We start from the raw sequence: 24,879 nt of genomic DNA, 5'->3' as shown, positions 1-24,879 counted from the left end.
CAATTCAGTGGCGTTAGTGACATTCACCATGTTGTGCAACCATCACTACTATCCATTTCTAAATGTCTGTCACCCTCTTTAGCAGAAACTCAGTATCCGTTAAGTAATAATGCCCAATTCCCCTCATTGCCCCCTGGTAACTACTAATAAACTTTTGTCTCTATGCATTTGCCAATTCTAAGTATTTTATATAAGTGGGGTCATGCAGTTTTTGTCCTTTTGTGAGTGATTTATCTTACTCAGCATAATGTTTCAAAGTTCATCTATGCTGTAGCATGTATTAGAAATTCATTTCTCTTCATGGCTGAGTAATATTCCACTGTATGGATATACCACATTTTGTTTATCCATTCACCTGTTGGTAGTCAGTTGGGTTGTTTCCACCTTTTGGCTATTGTGAGTAATGCTGTAATGAACACTGGTGTGCAAGTATCTGTTTGAACCCCTGCTTTCAAGTCTTTTGGTTATATACCTAGGAGTGGAATTGCTAGGTCTTCAGTAGTCTTTTAGGTAGAGCGCCTAAGAGGGGGCTCTTTTCTAGCTCAGGGTCGGACTAACCACATGCCTAGTAGTGAAGCATGGTTCAATGTTAGCAGAGTTCTGTTTTTTAAACTAAAATGATGACTTCAAGGATGCAATATGTGGCAAATGGCTCTGTAGAGCTGAAGACCTTTCTGACAGGTGGGGAGGGGAGAGAACAGGTCAGCAGTCGCCCAAGAAAAATCTGTCTGCCCAAGAAAATCAACCTGCATGTTGACAGCTGTATAGAGGACTGGCGATGGACCTGCAGGCCGATGTGGGGCCCCTCCCAAAGGCGTGCCTGATAGTTTGGTTTTCTCCTATCTTCTCGTGTTCACCGGACTCCTGCGCAGTTAGAATCAGAGTGAATTATCTCTGTATTTATTTACCTACTTCCAAGAAGCAACAACAGTAAATTCTACAGTTTTACCACACTGCATGGTCAACAAAGTGTTATTTATACTTCCTTTTTCATTTGCAAGAATATCTGCAAGCTGCTTTTAGAAGTTACTTTGTTTAGGAGAGGAGGCAAAAAAAACCGATGGTGGCAAAGTCACTTAGGCTAGGCTGGTGTTTCTCAGAAGGGCCATTGGTGGATTGCTGGCACTAGAATCATCGGGGATGCCTACTAAAAATACATATTCCCGGGCCCCACTCCAAACCTCCTGAATCCAACCTCTAGGTACTGGGTTGGGAGGTGGCCTTTTTATCAAGCTTCTTATGCCATGGCTGAGAACCTCTGACTTAAGTGTTCCTACACAAATTAGTCTATTATTACCCCCCTCCACTGTCTGCCTACACCACAAGCAGCAGAAAAACTAAAAACCAACCCATTGCCACTGAGTCTATTCTGACTCATAACAACCCTACAGGAGAGAGTAAAACTGCCCCATAGGGTTTCCAAGGCTGTAATCTTTTACAGGAGCTCATCACCAGGTCTTTCTCCTGAGGAGCAGTTGGTAGGACTGAACTGCTAATCTTTCGGTTGACAGCGAAGTGCTTAACCACTGTACCGCCAGGGATCCTGCCTCTGCTGCAAGCAGCATACTGAAGGAAAATATTGAGTCCTAAATAATGGGAACTCAGATGCATGGGGTACTTCTCGATAAAAGCTAGCCCATTAAGGTAATTATTAGTAAACTGCCTTGCAACTCATAGATCCTGGAGTGAGGGGAAATCAATCAAACAACTAACAGGGGAGAAGGGTGAGAAGGGCAATTCTCTAAATTCCTGCCCGGCCTGTGAACTGTTCTATCAATAAAGCTCATAGCTTGGTAGTTGGTTGATCAATCTCTGAGGATGTTAATAATGAAAGCTTGGGAACAATTCTTCAGAGTCTTTTCAAATATACTCACATAGTCACCATCCTGAGGGATAAGTATGTTCATTTCTGATGACTTGGCACTCACAATCTCACAATCTAGTGCATCTTCGCTGAGGTATATGTGGCAACCTTCTGTCTTATTAATGGAAATTGTTGGCACTCTCCCCATTACCTGATGTCAGGAAGGAAAAAGAGGAAAAAAAAATCTGAGCACGAAGCAAAGCGAAGCAATAGAAATCGTTTGTGTTTGTTAGTTGCTGTCGAGTTGGCTCCGACTCATGGCGACCTTATGTACAACAGAACGGAACGTTGCCCGATTCTGCGTCATCTTCATGATCATTGGTGTATTTGAGTTCATGGTGGTCATTATCTAATGATCAGCCACTGAAAACCCTATGGAGCACAGTTCTACTCTGACACACATGGGGTCGCCACGAGTTGGAATCAACTGGAGGGCAACTGGTTTTTAACAAAAATCATAACATCCCAAAAGAAGTACAATCCATTGATTCCTTTAACTTGGGCTTTAGCCTGGGCTTAACCGAGCATTAGGAATAGTTGGGTCAGGGCTGAGGAGGCTGGTTAATGGCAACTTCTGGAGGGTGAATTGGGCAGGAGTCAACTGGGGACAGAATGAAGGGACCACACAAGGGAATTTTCAAATCTCACAGTTTCTTTCATGAAACAAAATAAAGGGATTGATTTGAAAACAGCAGCTAAATGTTCAGAAAAAGCCTCACAACCCTGTTAGTGGATTTCAAACATATATTTGATTTCATGATAAAAGAAACAAGTCACATTTGCTTTTATTTGCTTAAAATTTTAGTTTGGATCAGTCTCTACGCAAATTGGCTTAAAACAGGCACTAAATCTTGTCACTTAAGAGTAAATAAATTATTCTGTAATTGAGTAGATTTTTTTCCTGAATATAAAAAGAGTAAGAAACAGTATAATTCTTTTCACGTAAGTCCTCTGCTGGATAAAAATCTCACTGGTTGAATGTGAGGCTTAAATGAGATAATGCGTCTAGGTATTTTGAAAGGTATTAATTTCAGGAGCCAATGCTGTGGACTTGGCTCAGGTCACTCATTGTATAGGTAAGCAGGACCATACACAACAGGAGGAGATCCTTTCTCTGTATTGTTTACAAATATCTAAGTGCTATAAAAATTCTGATCGGTTTTAAATTTCTCTTCCAACAATGGTTTTCAGATAGATGTCCCTCCAGATCTCCACAGGGGCAGACTGTTTCCCCAAGGACCGTATTACAGCTCTATAATTTGCCTTCTTATAATGGTAATTGAAGTGATAAAGACAGCTCCTCTTTCCCCTCGAAGAAAAGACTGGATTGCAAACCAAAGGAACAAGTCCTGCTGATGGTGCAGGTGATGTAAGCATTCCTTGGGGGGAGTCTAGCCAGGTTGCCACAGGTTTCCTCCTCTCTCCTTAGAAACTGGACGCTGCGTTGGAGTTGAGACCCAGTGCACAAAAAGGCAGAGGTTGTTTAAGGCCAAGTAAGTGGCAGGGCTCTGCCATAGATGAAATAATAATAACAATGTATCGAGAATGTGTCATCAGTCATGTTTTGGTAACTTCTGGATTTGCTTATTTTATAATGATGAAGAGCACTGGCATACTGGCCAGAACTGTGTTTATAATACCCAGGCCAGTAAAGAGAAAGGGGTAAGCTGTCAGTGAGTCTTAGCTGATTCATTTATAAGACAGAGTGGGGATAACGAGGCAAACGCATTGCACCAACGCATTTTATTTTTGTGTATATGTTGTTATATTATGTAAAAAACATACTGAAATACCCTATGTACTTGACAAGGCAATAGCAGTATTTAAAAAATAGCCCTGGTATTTTAAGATGTAATTTCCACAGCATTTTGGTCAATAGCACTTTGCTGTTATTCACTGCTGTCTGGCCGGCCCCCGGCTCATGGTGACCCCAAAAACAACGGAATGAAATGCTGCCTGGTCCTGTGTCATCACCATGACCCGTTGCAAATCTGATGTGATTGAGTGGGTTTTCATTGGTTTTCTGAAAGTAGATCACCAGGCCTTTCGTCCTAGTCTGTCTTAGTCTGGAAGCTCCACTGAAACCTGTTCAGCATCATAGCAACACGCAAGCTTCCACTGACAGGTGGTGGCTGTACATGAGGTGCACTGGCTGGGAATCGAACCCGGATACTACATTAGAGTAGATTATATATGTCTTACTTCTCTGGTAGTCTGTGACAAGGGGCCCTGGTGGCGCAATGGTTAAGTGCTTAGCTGCTAACCAAAAGGTCAGTGGTTTGGACTCACCAGTGGCTCTGCAGAATGAAGAGACCTGGTGATCTGCTCCCGTAAAGATTACTACCTGGGAAACCCTATGGGGCAGTTCATATAGGGTTGTATGAGTTGGAACTGACTCAACAGCAGGCAATAGTCCGCGAACACTTTGAGAACAGAGAATGTTTCTTATCAGGAGAACTGATGAGTGATCGGTGATAAGTGGCCTTGTCCAGGTCAATGCTCTAAAAAAAAAAGCCTGTTGCTGTCGAGTCAATTCCAACTCAAAATGACTCTATAGGACAGAGGGAACTGCCCCATAGGGTTTCCAAGGAGCAGCTGGTGGATTTGAACTGCCAACCTTTTGGTTAGCAGCGTGAGCTCTTAACCACTGTACCAACAGGGCTCCCGGTGAATGTGCTAGCATTTTAAAATGTTTCTGTATGAATTTTGTTTTTTGTGGATTTATTTTTTCCATAAAAAAGTAAAAAAAAAAATCTTTTGAATATCTTAGCCATTTTTCTCTCTCATAAAATATTCTCTCTCATAAGTTGTGCTATTTTCTTAGGATAGTTTTCCAGGAATAGAATTACTGGGTCAAATCATATGAACTCTTTGCCCATGCCTTTTTTTTAAACCTTCAATCTTTTTGCTTTAACAGCATTAACTGAAATTTTTTAAACGAAAAAATTTATCCATTTTCGGTGTACAATTCAATGATATTTAGTAATGTGGAGTTGTGCAACCTCATCTATAATTCAGTTTTAGAACACTTCCAACATCCCCCAAATATCCCTAATGTCCATTTACAGTCAATCCCTGTACTCACCCCTAAAACCAAAACCAAACCAAATTTGTCACTGTCAAGTCGATTCCAACTCATAGGGACCCTATAGGACAAAGTAGAACTGCCCCATAGAGTTCCCAAGGAGTGCTTGGTGGATTTGAACTGCAGACCCTTTGGTTAGCAGCCATGGGACTTAACCATTCTCACCCCCAGGCAACTACTAATCTGCTTTCTGTCTCTTGCTGTGTCCAGGCTCTTTTAAAGAGCACAGTTCCGATATGCATGAGTTTCAGAAAACATGGTTCCTTGCAATGTGAGGACAGCTTGTATGCAAAATTAAGGAATGTGAAAAATTATAGCTAATTATGGTATTAATTTCCACTTCACTATTGGTAGGCTATGCAGATTTCCATATATTCATTAGCCAGTTCAGTTTCTGTGACTTGCCTTACTATTTTTTGCTCATTTTCCTCTTGAGTTGTTAGTCTTTTTTTTTTTTTTTTTGATAACCACGACCAAGTTTATTTAGGTTTGAAAAACAGTTACAGCATACAAATACTGCTGAGAAACAAATTTAACAGCACTTTATACTGTGGCCTCTGTGGTTAAAAATTCAGCCTTATGTGTGTTAAAATCCATTATTCTTTTTTTTTTTTTATTAACTTTTATTGAGCTTCAAGTGAACGTTTACAAATCAAGTCAGACTGTCACATATAAGTTTATATACATCTTACTCCGTACTCCCACTTGCTCTCCCCCTAATGAGTCAGCCCTTCCAGTCTCTCCTTTCGTGACAATTTTGCCAGCTTCCAACTCTCTCTATCCTCCCATCCCCCCTCCAGACAGGGAATGCCAACACAGTCTCAAGTGTCCACCTGATATAATTAGCTCACTCTTCATCAGCATCTCTCTCCTACCCACTGTCTAGTCCCTTTCATGTCTGATGAGTTGTCTTCGGGGATGGTTCCTGTCCTGTGCCAACAGAAGGTTTGGGGACCATGACCGCCGGGATTCCTCTAGTCTCAGTCAGACCATTAAGTTTGGTCTTTTTATAAGAATTTGGGGTCTGCATCCCACTGTTCTGCTCCCTCAGGAGTTCTCTGTTGTGCTCCCTGTCAGGGCAGTCATCGATTGTGGCCGGGCACCAACTAATTTTTCTGGTCTCAGGATGATGTAGGTCTCTGGTTCATGTGGCCCTTTCTGTCTCTTGGGCTCTTAGTTGTCATGTGACCTTGGTGTTCTTCATTCTCCTTTGCTCCAAGTGGGTTGAGACCAATTGATGCATCTTAGATGGCCGCTTGTTAGCATTTAAGACCCCAGATGCCACATTTCAAAGTGGGATGCAGAATGTTTTCATAATAGAATTATTTTGCCAATTGACTTAGAAGTCCCCTTAAACCATGATCCCCAAACCCCCGCCCTTGCTCCGCTGACCTTTGAAGCATTCATTTTATCCCGGAAACTTCTTTGCTTTTGGTCCAGTCCAATTGAGCTGACCTTCCATGTATTGAGTGTTGTCCTTCCCTTCGCCTAAAGCAGTTCTTATCCACTAATTAATCAGTAAAAAACCTTCTCCCTCCCTCCCTGCCTCCCCCCCTCGTAACCACAAAAGTATGTGTTCTTCTCCGTTTATACTATTTCTCAAGATCTTATAATAGTGGTCTTATACAATATTTGTCCTTTTGCCTCTGACTAATTTCGCTCAGCATAATGCCTTCCAGGTTCCTCCATGTTACGAAATGTTTCGCAAATTCATCACTGTTCTTTATCGATGCGTAGTATTCCATTGTGTGAATATACCACAATTTATTTACCCATTCATCCATTTGATGGACCCCTTGGTTGCTTCGTTAGTCTTTTTTATATTGATCTAAGTATAAGATCTTTATACATTCTGGACACTAATCCATTTTGATTATTTGCATTGCAATAATTTCTTAAATCCATGGCTTGTCTTTGGATTTGTATCTGATGTCTTTTGTTGAATATATAATTTTGATTTTAAAGGGGTCAGATTCACCAGTTCTTTTTTTGTAGTTTGTGCTTTTTAAGCCTTATTAATTTCTTCCCTATCCAAAATCATAAAGATACTCTTCTATATTTTCTCGTCAAAGTTGTAAAGTATTTCTTTTCACACTTAGGGGTTTACTTTTATGTATGGTGTGAGATAGGGATTCAATATTTTTTCCCACTTGGATAATCAATTGTCATAAAATTTATTTGATATATCAGGGCTTTTGATTCTGGCTCTTTAGTCTATTTTTGTATCTATTTTTGTCCATTTGCCTTCCAAATGAATTTTAGGACTATTTTCATGAAAAACCTGTTGAGATTTTGAGCCAAATTTTATTAAATTTACCAATTAAATACATGGCAACAACTGATATTGATGTCTTCCTGTCCATTTGTTTACATCTGTTTTTTTTTAAATATATATCTTTTAGTTTTTTCCTTGATACTTTATAGTTTTTAAATCTTATTTTGATGACATTTTGCCATATTTATTGGTGGTATAAAGATGTTATTGATTTTTGTATGTTGATAATTTATCCAAGCGCCTGGTTGAATCTTTCTTCAGTTGTTTGTCTGTTGAATCTCCAGGGTTTTTTATATAGGCAATTGTTTTGTTGGCAAATAAGGAGGTTTTTTTTCTTCCCTTTCCAATTTTTTTCCATGTCTTATTGTATAAGTTATAACCTCTAATGCATTATTGAACAGAAGCAGTGACAGAGGAAATCTGTGCCTTGTTCCCAATTTTACTGGGAATTCTTCTAATGTTTCATAATAAGGTATGAATATTGCTATGGGAAATTGATAGATAACCTTAATCTGGTTACAGAATGTAGTATGTCTTTCCTGACTTTTTTCTAGGATTATCAGGTATAGCTATATCTGTGTATATATCTATGTTCATATATGTGTATATTTAGAAAAATAAAGTCATATTCTACATAATGGTACAAAACCTGTTCTTTCTTCTTAACAAGATATCATGAGTATCTCTCTACGTTATTCTTCTTAATGGTTACATAGTATCCCATCCTACATAATTCTGACATTTAAAATGATTTCCTCTATTATTTCTGAATTTAGAATTTTTTTCCCCTCCAGAAATTTGGTGAATATTTAGAACTATTTTCTTCTAGTTTTTTAATGGTTTTATGTCTTATATTTAATTCATCTTTTTTTAATTTTTGCATGTGATGTATTTACATTAAAATGATACTAACTTTGTATATTGTTTCATCAATGCCACTCAATCCAGTTCTGTAAGAATAAAGGGAACTTGAAATAAACTCTCAAAAATGAAGGGGGAAGGGTTAGGTTAAATTATTTCCAAGATACTTTTCAATCGTAACATACTATGATTACACAATTACAGCAAACTATGTACTCTCATCTCTGCCATAGAATATTAGTTCCCTGTTGCTATTTATGGAAACCCTGGTGGTGTAGTGGTTAAGTGCTACGGCTACTAACCAAAAGGTCGGCAGTTTGATTCCATCAGGTATTCCTTGGAAACCTTATGAGGCAGTTCTACTCTGTCCCATATGGTTGCTATGAGTCAGAATCAACTCGATGGCAATGGGTTTGGTTTTTTTTTGGCGGGGGGGGGTTTGGTTGCTATTTATAGTTTTTGTTTTGTTTTCTTTTAAACAAACAAAAAAATATTGTGAAGTGGAAGAAAGCCTGGCTGTTGACATAGGAACTTCCAACACCCAAAACAGTACTTGAGAGAATTATGGACTCATTATTAGATTCCTATGAACATATTTGTCTTTGAGGAAATGAACTTTTTCTTATGATGACTTATTTCCTTCAAATTTTCACGCATAATACTTTGAAAGAAGATGTGTCGATAAATGGATAAATGCAGTTGTCAGAAATATTAGACTGAGAGATAGTGCTGCCAGAATCTAAGCTTTATGAGGGAAGGGATTTTTGTCTGGTTTGCGCACTGCTTTCCTTAGTGTTAAGAATGGCGGATGGTCTATCAGGCATGTTCGATAAATACTTGGTGAATGAATGAATGAATGTTGAATGTTAAGTGGTCTTGGGCAAATAACTCACATTTCAGGATCTAAAGTATAACCCGAGGTTGGTCAAGTTTCCCTGTTTACAAAGTGAAGGCAACAATATAGCATGTGTCCATGGGAAATTATTCAGTTGCTTTGTTTTAAAGTCTTCCACCAAGGAATGGACTTTATGAACAAGTGAAAAAAGAATGGGAAAGGGGACAGGGATACTATACAGAGTCATAAAGACAGAGAATTCATGGAACTGGAACTGAATACTTATGCGAAAGAAACAAATGTATCTACAGAGACTACGTTGCAAGGATGCTAAGAATGTACTCAAAACCCATTGCGTTGAGTTGATTCCAACTCATAGCGACCCTATAGGACAAAGTAGAACCACCCCTTAGAGTTTCCAAGGAGCGCCTGGTGGATTCGAACTGCTGACCTTTTGGTTAGCAGCCATAGCACTTAACCACTATTCCACCAGGGTTTCTCAATGTAGGCAGGGAGGACCTCAAACCCCCAGCCAGCCTTCTCATGTATCAGGACAGGGAAGTCAGGGTCAGATATAAAGTGAATTGCCCAAGTGCACACAGCTGATGACAGTTAGTTGAGTGCTCAGGTCTCAAGATGCTCAGTTCAAGGCTATTCCCATTAAGTGGACACATGTGAAACCAAACCTAAGTGACAGTTAGTGAGATGGAAAATGTACAGTTGAATGTACTCTAATGAAAATTGGCAGTGGTGAAAAGCCTGGTAAAACAAAACTCAAAGAGCTAGAAAATCAATTTTAACAAACATTTTTAGGAGGCATCAGAGAGCAAAGAGTAATTAACAATATGAAAAGACTATAGTCAGAGATAGACATTATACTTGGCTGATGCTAAGAAGTCCTTTAGTTTTTAGCGTATTGTAAAATCCTATTTGGCTAAATTCAATAGCACTCTTATATTTTGGTTTGTATTTCTGATTATCTCACTGACTCTTTAGAAAACCTTTTCTTCCTCCTTATCCAGAACCATTTTCTCTTGGAAAAAACAATCTCTGCAGGAGGGTATTGTTATACTAGGAGAACCTCTTTGTATTTTAATTAATTAATTCCAATCATTCATTCATCAAGCATTTATTGGACACCTACTATGTGCAAGGTTCTGAGGCTATAAACATTAACTAGACACTATTTCTAGTCTTGAAATAGCAATGCAAAAGTAAGTGCAATGCAAAATGGGATGTGTTTTAAGAAATTGCAAAGGAGGAGCTAACATGAAGAGGAGTCCCTGGGTGGTGCAAATTGTTAACACCCTCAGCTGCTAACTGAAAGGTTGCAGGTTTGAGTACACCCAGGGGTGCCTCAGAAGAAAGGCCTGGCAATCTACATCCAGAAAATCAGCCACTGACAACCCTGTGGAGCACAATTCTACTCCAACACACATGGGCTCTCCATGCATCGGAGTCAACTCAACAGCCACTGGAAACACTAAAATGTAAGACAGGGGTTCACAGAGCAGAGGATGACACAGCAGTATCTTGAAGGAGAGGGAATAATTTTCTAGGTAGACACGGGGAGCCAGGGCTCCCCTTGCAGGCAGAGTAGATGGAAGGAGCAGAGCATCATTGTAAGGGCTGCCTACCTGAATTTGAATGTCCTTGGAATTGATCACTTCCACTATACCCACCACATTGTCAAACACAAGGCCGAACTTCTTACAGTTGTCTAGGAAAAAGAAAAAAAAAAAAAAAACCCCAAAAAACCATTAAATACACTGCAGCATGTTTATACAAAGTATCTTACAGTAAGGACAGGGCCATGGTTCTGCCCTACCAATCGTAATGGAATTTATTTTTCCTTTCATCTGCAGAGTAGACTTGTTGCATTTGAAAATGTAAGCCACTTGTTTCAGTTGAGTGTCTGCAACCATAAGGTCATTCCTGTCCTCTTGGTATTCCTAAAATTGAAGCATATGCCAAGTATGAGAATATATAGATAGCCTGAATCCACTGCAGACTGAAATTACTGTGTATTTTGGAGCTCAGCATCACCTACAGCCTTTCAGTGTTTCCTTTCTTGCAGAACAATTTTCTTACAGACTAAACCATAGGTCTTACCTTGTCATTGCAACAATTGAAACAAATAAAATCACTGGTAGGAGGTCAGTGTCAATTTTCAATTAGACAGGTGTCAGGAGCCCTGGCTAATGGGTGGGGGTGGGTGGGGGTATGAGAGCTTTTGGCTGAGGCACCCAGGCTGAGTCTGGAGTTAATGATGCAGCAGTACAATCTGCTCTGTCTAGTAGGAGTTGGGCAAATAGGCTGGTGAAGGATCACACAGGGGTCTAAGCACCATGTGTTTTCAGGCCACTTCCAGGTACCTGGAGTCCCTGGGTGGTGCAAACAGTTAATACACTCAGCTGCTGACTGAAAGGCTAGCAGTTTAATGCCACCCAGAGGCAACTCTGGGTGAAAAATCAGCCACTGAAAAACTTACAGGGCGCAGTTCTACTCTGACATGCATGGGGTCTCTGTGAGTTAGAATCAGCTCGATGGCAACTCGACTTTGGTCTTCAATCTTTAGGGAAGCCCCTGGATGGGCAGGGGGCACCACCTTTCATCTACATTCAAAGCGTCTTTGTACGGTTCACACGATTTACCCTGAAATTGGTGGGTGGCAGCAGTAGGGTGCAGTTATGTGTTTCCATCAGTGGGATACAATGAAACATCCAATTGTGATCAGAATGGGGCACAGTCCCACATGTTAATGGGTTCTCTTGCTGCCTGGGGAACAGCTTGTGGAAGCATTCAGAAATGTCCTGGTTTCTAGTCTAGCTGGTAGCCTTCTGCCTCTGTCATTTCACTTTGAAATCCTTAAGATCTTGGTAAGTGGCTTAGCTGCCGGTCCTTTTGTCAGATTGTGTCAGGGATAAAGATTAAAAGGCATTACTCACCACTCTCCATTTCTTTCCCTCCAACTCAAACACAGGAACATGTTTCTGAGGAGGATGAGATTTGGGAGAAGTGGGACTTGGAGTAAGGCTTTTGGTTGGAGATCGAGTTTGTCCTCCTTGAGCCCGTAGGCTGGGATTTTTGTGTGTCATCTGGTCATCTGTGACATGCCGGAGCCCTAGAAGGGTAACACATAGACAAATTTCTTTATATGTTATGCAGAGGGAGATGTCCTTAGCTTCCTAGATCGACATGATTTAAACAGCACAAGAATTTTTGGTAATGCTCTTTTCATAAGAATCTACTTCTTCTTCAGGGTTAACATCCAGAGTCTGGGACCTGTATAAATGTAGAATTGATAGAAGCTGTGGAGGTAATTTTTTATTTTGGGAACTTTTTCTTTAAGAAACTAAAGATGATAGATAAAAAATTCTGCAAAACACAAATCATCTCATCAAAAAGATCCCATAGTTTACTTCTTATCTCATGAATAAATCATTCCTCCCAAACCCAAAACCCGTTGCTGTCAAGTAGATTCCAACTCACAGCGACCCTATAGGACAGAGTAGAACTGCCCCATAGTTTCCAAGGAATACCTGGTGGATTTGAACTGCCGACCTTTCCGTTAGCAGATGTAGCTCTTAACTACTATGCTACCAGGATTTCCAATCATTCCCCAGACATAGCATAAAAAATCAGAGCATCCCAGTGAGTATATACCTGAGAATGAAATTGACTTTAGGGCTACGAGTCCAGTCTTACTTTGCAGATGATGCTCAGAGGGGATAGTACACACAGTTGGAGCCAAAGACAATTTTAGAATTTGGGGCTCTTAGCTCCCAGCCCAGAGCACAGGGACACTTACATCATAATTCCTATTACCTGTCCAAAGCAAAAATATATTTTCATATACTCTTTGGCCACATGACTTTATTTGTAGAATGCATGTGCTTCTGATGCTGATATATCTGAAATGTTCTGTTGATGCTGTTGTGTGCCATCGAGTTGATTTTGACTCAAAGTGACCCCACGTGGCAGAGTAGAATTGCCCAATATGATTTTGGTGGTTGTAATCTTTATGGAAGCAGATCGCCCAGCAGCTTGGTGGGTTCAAAGTATCAACCTTTTGGTTAGCAGCCAAGCATTTAACCATTGTACTACCAGGGCTCCTTAAATGTTCTATAATTACATAGAACCGACTTGAGGGCATATAACAATAACTATATATATATATATAGTTATTGTTATATATTTTATTTATATATATATATAAGCAGTTGTCATCGAGACGACTCTGACTCATGGTGACCCATATGTGTCAGAGTAGAAATATGCTCCATAGGGTTTTCAATGGAAGTAGATCATCAGGCCTTTCTTTCAAGGCACCTCTGGTTGGATTCTATACATACACACACACACACACACACAGAGAGACACACACACAGGGAGCCCTGGTGGTACAGTGGTTAAGCACTTGGTTGCTAACTGAAAGGTTGGCAGTTCAAACCTACCAGTCGCTCTGCCAGAGAAAGATGTGGCAATCTGCTTTGTAAAGATTATAGCCTTGGAAACCCTATGAGGCAGTTCTACTCTGTCTTATAGGGTAGCTATGAGTCAGAATCGACTCGACAGCAACAGGTTTGGTATGCAGACACATATAATTGAACTACCTTTGTCCTCATGAGGAATGGTTAATTTAAAAATAAATCAATAAGTAATGATATATTACCATTCTATATATCTCTGAATATATTTATATATAGTAGTGTATTGCCAACTTATTTATTTATATGTAAAAACATATACCATTATCTATTTATTTATAAATTAACCAGTCCTCATGAGGACAAAGGTAGTTCAATGACACAATTCTTTGACAAGCCTGGACACTGCCTAAGGAGAGGAGTGTTAATTGTTTATAATTTTTGTTTCACTTAATCTTGATGCCTTAATTGTAGAAGATGGGGCTGAGGTGGTGATACAACATAGGGGGAGACTGAGAACCCAGAGTCTTTGAGTTCTTCTTTCTGTTCCACTCAGCAGTCCACTGAACCAGGCTACCTTCCCAACAGCAGTTCTCTTTGTGTTAGAGAGAGGCATGGAATGAGTCAGCATGGGCTCTGGAGGATCCGGGTGCCTGGAAAGGGATACAGCCTCAACGTCCTGTTTTCTCACCTTTTGTAATTGCTTCTCCCTGGTTAAGCTGAGCAAATAAAGCTGAGCGTGAAGGAGAGGACTCTTCTTTTCTGCCTTCATTATCGAAAAGTGGAGGTGGTCCTGGAGGAGGAGGAGGAGGAGGAGGTGGAGGAAGGCCAGGCCCAGGGGAGAAGGCAGACAATACTGATGCAGTTGATGCTACTGGACCCTGTGGGAAAGAGAAAATGGAAAACACAGTTTGCATTGAGATGGATGCCCTTGCTGAGAGTTGGGACTTCACCAGTGTCACTTACAACCTGCTGACAATGAGGGAGTGGGCTCAAGACTCACTGACTGAGAGGACCCAGGCCTGAGAGGGGGATCTGCCATGGGAACTTGGACAAGAATGGAGCTGTGCAGCCCTGTATGTGGGCTTTGTATGTCCAGGATCTGAATGACACTGGGCCTTGGCCTTGATAAGAGGATTCGCTTTTTTTGGACACTGGGAATTGCCACCACCAATGAGAGGGAAAGAAGTTAAAATATGCAATGGTTATTAGATGTTTTTGAACCTTTTTCAAGCAGCTAATGAAAGAGATCGTGAAATCCTTCCTCTGGAACTCAATTTTCAAATATGCATGTCTCAAATGGACCCCCAGACAAGGACTGCCTGTGACCTGGATGCTTGTCAGACCTGGAGGTGTCCAGGGTCCAAAACCCATCTGATGGTTCATCCAATGCTGACTGTTAGTGGAGCAACCTGAATCCAATCTTCCCTGAGCAAGATCTATGCTTATCCTTGTTTTCTCTGTTATGCAAAAGGCAACCCTTGTTTTCAATATTAAGTTCTAATAAATTCAAGTGGTAGTAAAAGGTGACAGCAAAGGGAAGGATTTTTTTTTTTTTTAATTTTCTGCCTGTATTTAAAAATTTTTTTATCCTTGTGAAGTATTTCAAAAATATAGAAAAGTACAGTAAAAAAGAAATTCATTTTAAATGTTTTAAAAGGACCTTACAGATGACTGTTCTTTCAGAACTTAAAACCAGTAGGACAAAAACACACATATACAATAGACTTGGGATAAATACCATTCTATTTTTAAATTCAGAAGTAAAAATGTATAGCTATGGTAAGGAATTACAAGCTAATTCAATAAAAATAAAAGAAAAACCAGGGAGCTTAAAAATTGGGAATGAGCTAGGTGGTGCCCAGGTACAACTGATGACTGCCCTGACAGGGACCACAAAAGAGGACACCTGAGGGTGCAGGAGAGCAATGGGATGCAGACCCCAAATTCTCGTAAAAAGACCAGACTTAATGGTCTGACTGAGACTAGAAGTACCCTGGTGGTCATGGCCCCCAGACCTTCTGTTGGCTCAGGACAGGAATCATTTCCAAAGCCAACTCTTCAGACAGGGATTGGACTGGACAATGGGTTGGAGAGGGATCCTGGTGAGGAGTGAGCTTCTTGGATCAGGTGGACACTTGAGACTATGTTGGCATCTCCTGCCTGGAGGGGAGATGGGAGGGTAGAGGGGGTTAAAAACTGGTGAAATGGACACGAAAAGAGAGAGTGGAGGGAGGGAGTAGGCTGTCTCATTGGGGGAGAGCAATTGGGAGCATGTAGGAAGGTGTATATGGGTTTTTGTGTGAGAGACTGATTTGATTGGTAAACTTTCACTTAAAGCACAATAAAAATTAAAAAAAAAATTGGGGATGATGGAATTGTGGCTCAGGCTCACACATTTTCAATACCAAATACAAAACATTTGGTTATTGGGGGAAAACCACATTATCTAGTGCTAAATATTAATGAATAAGCATATCTTTATTTTCACCAACAATTCAGTATTACAGAATATCAAAACCAGGGTGTTTCTCTCTGTAGTAGTTTTCTGTTGAAAAAAAGCCATGCTATTTTCGAAGAATTTATGTAATTCCTATCAAGTGTAGAATTTCACTGAAAAGAGAAGATTCTTCTTTTATTCAGAATGCATGTCGTTATGGGTTGAATTATGTCCCCCCAAAATATGCATTATAAATCCTAACCTACGCCTGTGGTTATAATCCCATTTGGGAATGGATTGTCTCTGTTAATAGGCAGGATTAGCGTAGAGTGTATCTGGAGTCAGTCTCTCTTGAGATATAAAAAGAATTAAACAAGCTATCAGAGGAAAGATGGGGTAAGATAGATGCTAAAACACATGGAGATTTCCAAGGAACCAGGAAGCAGAAGCTAAAGAGACAAGGAACTTCCTCCAGAGCCAACAGAGACAGAAATCCTTCCCCTACAGCCAGCACCTGGAATTTGGACTTCTAGCCTCCTAAACTGTAAGGAAATAAATTTCTGTTTGTTAAAGCCACCACTTGTGGTATTTCTGTTATAACAACACTAGATAAGACAGAATTTGGTACCAAGAGTGGGGTGCTGCTCTAATAAAAAAAAAATTTTTTTTTAAATTTTTTTAGTTACCTAAAATGTGGAAGTGGTTTTGGAATTAGATAGTGGGTACAGGCTGGAAGAGTTTCAAGGTGCCTAATAGTACAAGCCTAGATTGCCTTGAAGAGGCTGTGGCAGAACTGTGGACATCAAAGGCAATTATGGTGGGGGCTCAGAAGGAAGTAAGGAAAGCTACAGAGAAAGTAATGTCTTAAAGAATACTTATGGTGCCAAAAATGAAAACAAACATTGCTAGAAATGTGGACATTAAATGTGCTTCTACTGAGGCTTTAAAAGAAAATGATAAACTTGATTAGAAAATGTAGGAAGGACAAGGTGTTTTATGCAGCGGCAAAGAACTTGTACAAATGTTTGGTGGAAGGTAGAACTTGTAAGTGATAAACCTGGAAGCCTGGCTAACGAGATTTCTAAGCAAACTCTTAAAGGGACCATGTGGTTTTTCCTTGCAGCTTACAGTAAAATTCTAGAGGAAAGAGATAGACTTAAAAATAAACTGTGAAAAATAAAAACAAAGCTTAAAGATGTGGAAAATTCTGTTGTACAAACTAAGGACATGTGTCCTAGAATTTTCACCAAGGACATGGCTACAAAATCTTTTGTTAAAGAGATTAAGCCTGTGACTGATGGATCAAACCTACTACCACAGCAGAAAACCCATTAGGTTAGACTGATGGGGACAGAGAATGAAAGAAAAAAATTCTGTTTTCTTGGAATTCTATAGGCAAGAAACAGGCCAAAAGAGCTGCATCCATTGTTCTCCAAGAAAAGAAAAGGACCATCCCTGGAACAGCTCAGCGATCAGCAGAACTGTTGGAAGGAGCATGGGAAGCAAGGTCTTCTTGGTTTCAGAGTTGGATCTTTGCCAGCTCGGTTCCAGAATGTGGGGCTGCTATTAAGGTGTGTCAGGGGGATGGGGCCACCACCCAAAGCTGAGGGGGCAGGGCTGCCATGCTGAATGGGCAGCCGAGGCCCAGGGGATGGGGTCTCCACTCACATGGACTAGTAGAATGGGGCTGCCCAAAGCCAAGTGAGCAGAGATGTCATGCCAGGGGGCCTGGAAGGTGAAACTGAAGTCCAGGGTTGAGGGGCCAAGGGGCCTCCACCCAGGATCCAGAGGCCAACACCCAGAGTCTCAGAGGCGGAGCCATTGTCCAGATGGTCTCAGAGAACAGAGGATTATTTTCGAGCCTTGACAGCTAATGTAATTTGTTCTGCTGAGTTTTAGACTTGCTTGGTGCCTGTTATTCCTACTTTCCCTCCAATTTCTCCCATTTGTAATGGAAATGTCTACCTCCTGCCTGTTCCGCCACTGAATTTTGGAAACATATAACTTATATTCTAGATTTCACAGTGTTTTAGGCTGGGCTCTCTAGAGAAGCAAAATCAGTGAAGCATATATATATGTATAGATATGTACATATCTACACGTAAAGATAGGTAGAGAGAGAGAGATTTATATCAAGGAAATGACTCATGCAGTTGTAGGGTCTAGAAAATTCCAAGTCCATGGGTCAGGCTGGAGGCTTCTCCTGACTCACATAGCTGTAGGGACCGGTGAACTGAAGGTTGGCAGGTAAGATTCCAGGCTACCGGCTCACAGGTTGCAGAGGCTGACAAATCCCAAGACCAGCAGGTAAGTTGCTAGCTGAAGTCCCAAGAACCAGAGGTCGGATGAGGGGCCAGTTGCAGGATCCAGAGCGAGCAAAAGCCAACCAGCTTTGCCAGAAAGTTCACATATATTGGATGCAGGACACTCCCCCAAAGAATCTCCCTTTCAACTGATTGGCTACTCATAGCAGATCTCATCATGGAGGTGATTATATCAGTTCTCATTATGGAAGTGATTAAATCATTACATAGCTGCCAAACTACATCATTACTGCCAAACCACTGAGAATCATGGCCCAGCCAAGTTGACACACAACCTGAACCATCACACACAGGTCCACAGATAAAGAGGAATTTTGCCCCAGGATGGAATACACCCAAATATTTGATTTAAATGATTCAGAAGGTGAGATTTTGGACTTGGTGTTGATTTAAGACTTTTGGGAGGATGTGAGAGCATGAATGTGTTTTGCGTGTGGGAAAGATATGAAAGTTTGGGGGCTAACGGGTGGAATGTTATGGATTAAGTCCCCCCAAAATATGTGTTGTAAATCCTAACCTCTATGCCTGTGGCTGGAAACCCTGGTGGCATAGTGGCTAAGTGCTAAGGGCTGCTAACCAAAGGGTCAGCAGTTCAAATCTGCCAGGTGCTCCTTGGAAACTCTATGGGGCAGTTCTACAAGGGAGCAGAGAGAGAGATGAGGTAAGATAGATGCCAAGACACATGAAGATCTCCAAGGAACCAGGAGGCAGAGGCTGAAGAGACAAGGAACTTCCTCCAGAGCTGACAGAGAGAGAGATCCTTCCCCTAGAGCCAGCACCCTGAATTCGGACTTCTGGCCTCCTAAATTGTGAGAAAATAAATTTCTGTTTGTTAAAGCCATCCGCTTGTGGTATTTCTGATATAACAGCACCAGATAACTAAGACGGTTGTCTGAAAAACTCAGCAAGCTGGAGGTCTCGTCTCCTGAAGACAAAATTTGCAATTTTTTGTTTGTTTGTTTCTAAGAAGAATTGGCTGGACTCCATTAGGATTCTTGGGTAAAGTAGAAAATGATAGTACAGTTCTTGAGACCGACCAACATATTTTTTCAGTATTCTAAATGTTTTCTATCATATTAAAAACCAAACCAAACCCAGTGCAGTCGAGTCATTTCCGACTCATAGCGACCCTATAGGACAGAGTAGAGCTGCCCCATAGAGTTTCCAAGGAGTGCCTGGCAGATTCAAACTGTCAACCCTTTGGTTAGCAGCCATAGCTCTTAACCACTACGCCACCAGGGTTTCCTTCTATTATATTAAAAAAACCCACTGCTGTCGAGTTGATTCCGACTCATAGCGACCCTATAGGCCAGAGTAGAACTGCCCCATAGAGTTTCCAAGGAGCGCCTGGTGGATTCGAACTGCTGACCTTTTGGTTAGCAGCCGTAGCACTTAACCACTACACCACCAGGGTTTCCTTCTATCATATTAAAAAAAAAATATATGTATTACTGGGGTGAAATTGGAGAATTTTCTTTGAATCATAAAGAGGATATAATATAACCTCTACACATCAAACCATATTCTAGTCCTCGGCTTCAGATGTTGAGAGCTACGCAGTATTACTTTCACTCGTAAGCACGTAATAACTCATAGCAGTTAAGTGAAGGACACCTCCTCCCCGCCCAAATCTGAAACACTGCAGCTTTATAGTCTTGTGGAAAAGGGAGTCCACACTGCTTCTAAATCTTAGCGGTTCCCTCACTCTCAGAATTCAGAGCCTCTTTCCAAAATGAACAGTGAAATCAATAAACCATGTATTCAACTTTTTGGAACTCTGATACAGTCAGATGGCTGATCCAGGAACACCAAACAAAGGGTTTACTGCAGCAAATGTTGAAAATAAAAACCAAAAAATAAGAGCACTCAGGACTTGTTGAAACCCTGCTTCGGACTTATCCTTTGTACGACCTGGCTCACTCTTGTATCAGCCCTGGAGGGAGCACAATACCACACTCTAGTTTCCAAGGTTACACTGCAGTTAGCATTCAGGGGCTTTACTGCACAGCAAGCTCGAAATCAAACTGATCAGACGTTGTCTGAACTGAGTCTCCGTGGGCTGCCCCTTGCAGCATGCCTGATCTTCGCCTCTTTATCCTCTTCTCTTTCTGTAGATTATTCCATCACAGGAGACCAAAGCTTTCTGCATAATCCTACCTGCCTGGCCACGAGGGATAGTCACGCTACTGGAATCTCAGCCTGTCCCCGCAGAAAACAGAGGGGAAGGAAAGGGAATCAAAAAGTGTGGCTAGTCCAGGGAGTGCCAGGCACTGCTTTTTCTCACCTATTTCACAAGTGTATATTTTTTTAATTAAAAAAAATTTTTTTGTGTGGTGAAATATATATAACAAAACATTTACTGTTTCAGCCATTTTTACATGTACAATCAGTGACATTAATTACGTTCACCATGTTGTGCAACCATTACCACGATCTATTTCCAGATTTTGTCATCACCCCACACAGAAACTCAGCGCCCCTTAAGAAATACCCCACCATTTCCCCCTTCCACTCACTACTGGTAACTTCTGATAAACTTTTGTCCCTATATATTTGCCTGTTCTAGATATTTCATGTAAGTGGGGTCATACACTATTTGTCCTTTTGTGTCGACCTTATCTCACTCAGAATCATGTTTTCAAGTTCATCCACACTGTAGCATGTATCAGAACTTCATTTCTCCTTATGGCTGAATAATACTCCATTATATGGACAGACCACATTTTGTTTATTCATTGATCAACAGATTGACTCTTGGGTTGTTTCCACCTTTTGGCTATTGTGAATAATGCTGCAATGAACATTGGTATACATGTATCTGTTTGTGTCCCTGCTTTCAGTTCTTTTGGGTCTATTCCTAGGAGTGGAATTGCTGGGTCATATGGTACATTGCACAGATATTTAATGTTCGATACACAGCAGACTCTATGCCAGGGGTTCCCAAACATGACGGAAGAGCAGTATCTTCTGGGGATCTATTAAAAATCTCAAAGCCCTGACCACATTCAGATTTTTTGAAGCTTCCTGGGTGATTCCAAAGAGCAGACAAGTTTGGGAACCACCATTCTGTGCTAGGGGTTGAGATTAATCTTAATTATCGTAACGATATTACTCAGGCTGTATTGAAATTCCTCTTTTAGAGAACAGGAAATGGAAAATCAGAAAGGCTGGTCCAATATTAAACTACTAGTAAATAGCAGGTGCGTAAATAATTCAAGCATGTACCTGCTTGATTCTAAAACTTTCTTTAGGGAAATCCTTTATGCTGTAGTCAGTGGCCTTTTTTTTTTTTTAAATAGCCACTAGTTAAATTAACTACAACCCGTCCGTCAGTTTGCCGTATTGTGGTGGCTTGTGTGTTGCCATGATGCTGGATGTTGTATCACCTGTATTTCATACACTAGCAGGGCCACTCATGGTGGACAGGTTTCAGTGGAGCTTCCAGACTGAGACAGATGAGGAGGAAAGAGCTGATGACCTACTTCTGAAAACCAGCCAATGAAAACCCTATGGATCACAACAGGATATTGTCTGGCATAGTGCTGGAAGATGAGCCCCCTAGGTTGGAGGGCACTCAAAATACACAGTGGCTGCAACAATGGACTCAAGCATACGAATGGTCGTGAAGATGGCACAGGACTGGGCAACATTTTGGTCTGTTGTACATGGGGTCACCATGAGTCAGACCTGACACGATGGCAACTAACAACAATGACAATCAAATAACTAAAGGTGTGGGCTGCCTTGACACATATGGGCCTCTGACCTGAACACATATGACTGAAGTTTTGGGAGGTGATGTAACAACCTGCCTCAGTTATTATCTCCTTTACCCCTCACTCCAGCCCTCTATTGCAGTAGCAGCTGACCAAGTTCCTACCCCTTACTCTGGAACCAGTCTTGATCCCAAGTCTTGGGCCTTGGTACTGCCACCTTAGCATGAATAGCCCTTAACACTGGTTTTGTTGTGGTCTATGCCCTGGTTCTAGAAACTAGCCTCTTGTCTTATTCATTTTTTTCTGAGTACCCACTGGTTTCACTAATGGGGTACTTGTACCTACACCTTGGTTCTCTGTTTATTGCTCAAATTGTTCTGGAATGGGAACTAAAGATTTAAGGGCGTTGCCCTTCATTTTAAAAAGATAAGGGCTCGTGTCAAAGGGAAATCACCAGGTTGTTTAGACTGATGAGAAGTAATGGATCAGATCACTTTCCTCCACAGGTCACTGAAGCTGTATTCCCCATGGGAGAGCAGGAGCTAAGAGGAGAAAGGGGCACCGAAAGAGGGCAGATTTTGCATCCTTTACGGTTTGAATCAGGGCACTCTGGATATAGAGGAGTCAGACCCTGGCTGGTGCAAATGGTTACTGCATTTGATTGCTAACCAAAACGCTGGCAGTTCTAGTCTATCCAGGGGCACCTTGGAAGAAAGCCCTGGTGACTGACTTCCCGAAATTCAGCTATTGAAAACCCTACGGAGCACAGTTCTACTCTGACACACATGAGGTTGCCATGAGTCAGAATCGACCTGGTGGCAACTGTTTTTTTCTAAGATACAGAAGGACATCTCCCAGATGGGCAACCTCACCTGGGAGGTGCCGAGAATGAGGACTGGGAAAAGCTTCTAAAGTAATGGTGCCTGTCCAGGGAACCTGAGAGCAATCTAGGAGAGTCACCAGGGGTAACATGTTAACAGGGCTCTCTTCCCTACTTATTTACCAAGGAAATCTTGAGAAATTGCAACATTAGCCGCAGACTGTATTCATTTCTCTGAACAGAGGCTATGTGGTCAGATTTACACATGCAGAAGAAAACAAAGATATGTAATAAAAGATGCTGCTTACTTGCAAATTATCTATTTCTGGTCCTTCTAAAAGAGCTCTTAATTTCAAATTCTTTTACAGTGTGTTTTACCGTAACAGTTACTTTCATTTTACTTCTACACTGTAGAATCATAATCTCAGACCTATAAGATTATGTGTGGTTTAGTCTCATTTAAAAAATTAAGAGACTCTTACCAAAGATGATACACAGGTGGCAAATAAGCATATGAAAAAATGTTCAGTGTTATATATCATTAGGGAATTGCAAATTAAAACAACAATGAAATACCTGACATACCTATTAAACAGTCGTTGTGGAGCTGACTCTGACTCATGGCAACCCCATGTGTGTCAGAGTAGAACTGTGTTTCATAGGGTTTTCAATGGCTGATTTTTCAGAAGTAGATCACCAGGCCTTTCTTCCAAGGCACTTCTGGGTGGACTCAAACCTCCTGACTTTTGATTAGCAGCTGAGCACAATAACCATTTGCCTCACCAAGGGACTGCTACACACCTACTACAAAGGCTGAATTTCAAAACATACTGGCAACACCAAATGCTGGTGAGGATGTGGAGCAACAGGAAGACTCAGTCACTCATGGTGTGATTGCATAATGGTACAACCACTTTGGAAGATAATCTGGCAGTTTCTTACAAAGCTAAACATAGTCTTACCATCCAATCCTGCAATCATGCTCTTAGGTGTTTACCCAAGTGAGTCAAAAACGTATGTCCACATAAAAACCTGAACATGAATGCGTCTAGCAGCTTCATTCATAACTGCCAAAAGTTGGAAGCAACCAAGAAGTCCTTCTTTAGGTGAATGGATAAACACGCCGTGGTACATCCATACAATGGAATACTATTCCGTAGTAAAAAGAAATGAGCTATCAAGCCTCGAAAAGACCTGGAGGAACCTCAAATGCGTATTGCTAAGTGAAAAAAGACAGCCTGAAAAAGCTACATCCTGTATGATGTCAACACTGGAGCCCAGGGCACTTTTAAGGCAGTGAATCTTTTCTGTATGATACGTACTGGTGGATACAGGACATTACACATTTGTCAAAGCTCATAGTACTGTACAACACAGAGTGAACTCTAACGTAAACTATTGGCTTTAGTTGTTGTTAGGTCCTGTTGAGTTGTTCCGTCCGACTCATAGCGACCGTATGCACAACAGAATGAAGCACTGCCTGTCCTGTGCCATCCTCACAACCATTGTTCTGCTTGAGCCCATTGTTGCAGTCACTGTGTCAATTCATCTCATTGAATGGCTGCCTCTTTTTCGTTGACCCTCTACTTTCCCAAGCATGATGTCCTTCTCTAGGGACTGCTCCCTCCTGATAATACATTATTATTCATTAATAATAATGGGTTAATATTTGTTCATCAATTTTAACAACTGTTCCACACAAACGTGTGGGTGTACGTCTGGGGTGAAGTAATAGAACTCTCTGTACTTTTTGCGCAATTTTTCTGTAAACTTAAAACCGCTCCAAAAAAAAAAAAAGTCTATTAAAAAAATAAAGAAGAACCATGCTGTGATGTCATGTGACTTGCACAAGCTCACACAGACTGGAAAGGGGAACTTGAGGATTGAAACACAGGCAGCCAGCTGTGGGAGCCCAAGGAGGGAAAGACTCAACATTAGTTGGGCAGAAATGACCACCCTCCCCCACCCCACACACAACTGCTCTTTAGGAAATCAGATTTGCTATGTTAATGAAATGAGTCTTTTAAATATCCTAGAGACAAAAACTGAGAACGATGGGAAAGTACATTTTATTAGTCATTGTAACAATGGCTTGGAAATCCTGGTGGTGTAGTGGTTAAGTGCTACGGCTGCTCACCGAGAGGGCAGGAGTTCAAATCCGCCAGGCGCTCCTTTGAAACTCTATGGGGCAGTTCTACTCAGTCCTATAGGGTTGCTATGAGTCAGAAT

The 24,879-nt window shown here is 41.1% G+C and overlaps 1 protein-coding gene across 2 annotated transcripts in view; it reads right to left on the bottom strand.

Moving 5' to 3' along the window:
- CAP2 (cyclase associated actin cytoskeleton regulatory protein 2) overlaps positions 1–24,879 on the bottom strand; it is a 209,240-nt gene that overhangs the window by 5,878 nt on the left and 178,483 nt on the right. For both annotated transcript variants that reach the window (XM_010596195.3, XM_003416458.4), the window contains 5 exons: positions 14,042–14,231; positions 11,869–12,044; positions 10,749–10,872; positions 10,558–10,640; positions 1,875–2,015 (listed from right to left, as the gene is read on the bottom strand). In XM_010596195.3, coding sequence (XP_010594497.2) covers positions 1,875–2,015; positions 10,558–10,640; positions 10,749–10,872; positions 11,869–12,044; positions 14,042–14,231 — 714 coding nt within the window. The remainder of the gene's footprint in view (positions 1–1,874; positions 2,016–10,557; positions 10,641–10,748; positions 10,873–11,868; positions 12,045–14,041; positions 14,232–24,879) is intronic.

Source organism: Loxodonta africana, chromosome 1 (assembly GCF_030014295.1).
Source record: "Loxodonta africana isolate mLoxAfr1 chromosome 1, mLoxAfr1.hap2, whole genome shotgun sequence".
Classification (NCBI taxonomy): Eukaryota; Metazoa; Chordata; class Mammalia; order Proboscidea; family Elephantidae; genus Loxodonta; species Loxodonta africana.
This window is presented reverse-complemented; position numbering and strand designations above follow the sequence as displayed.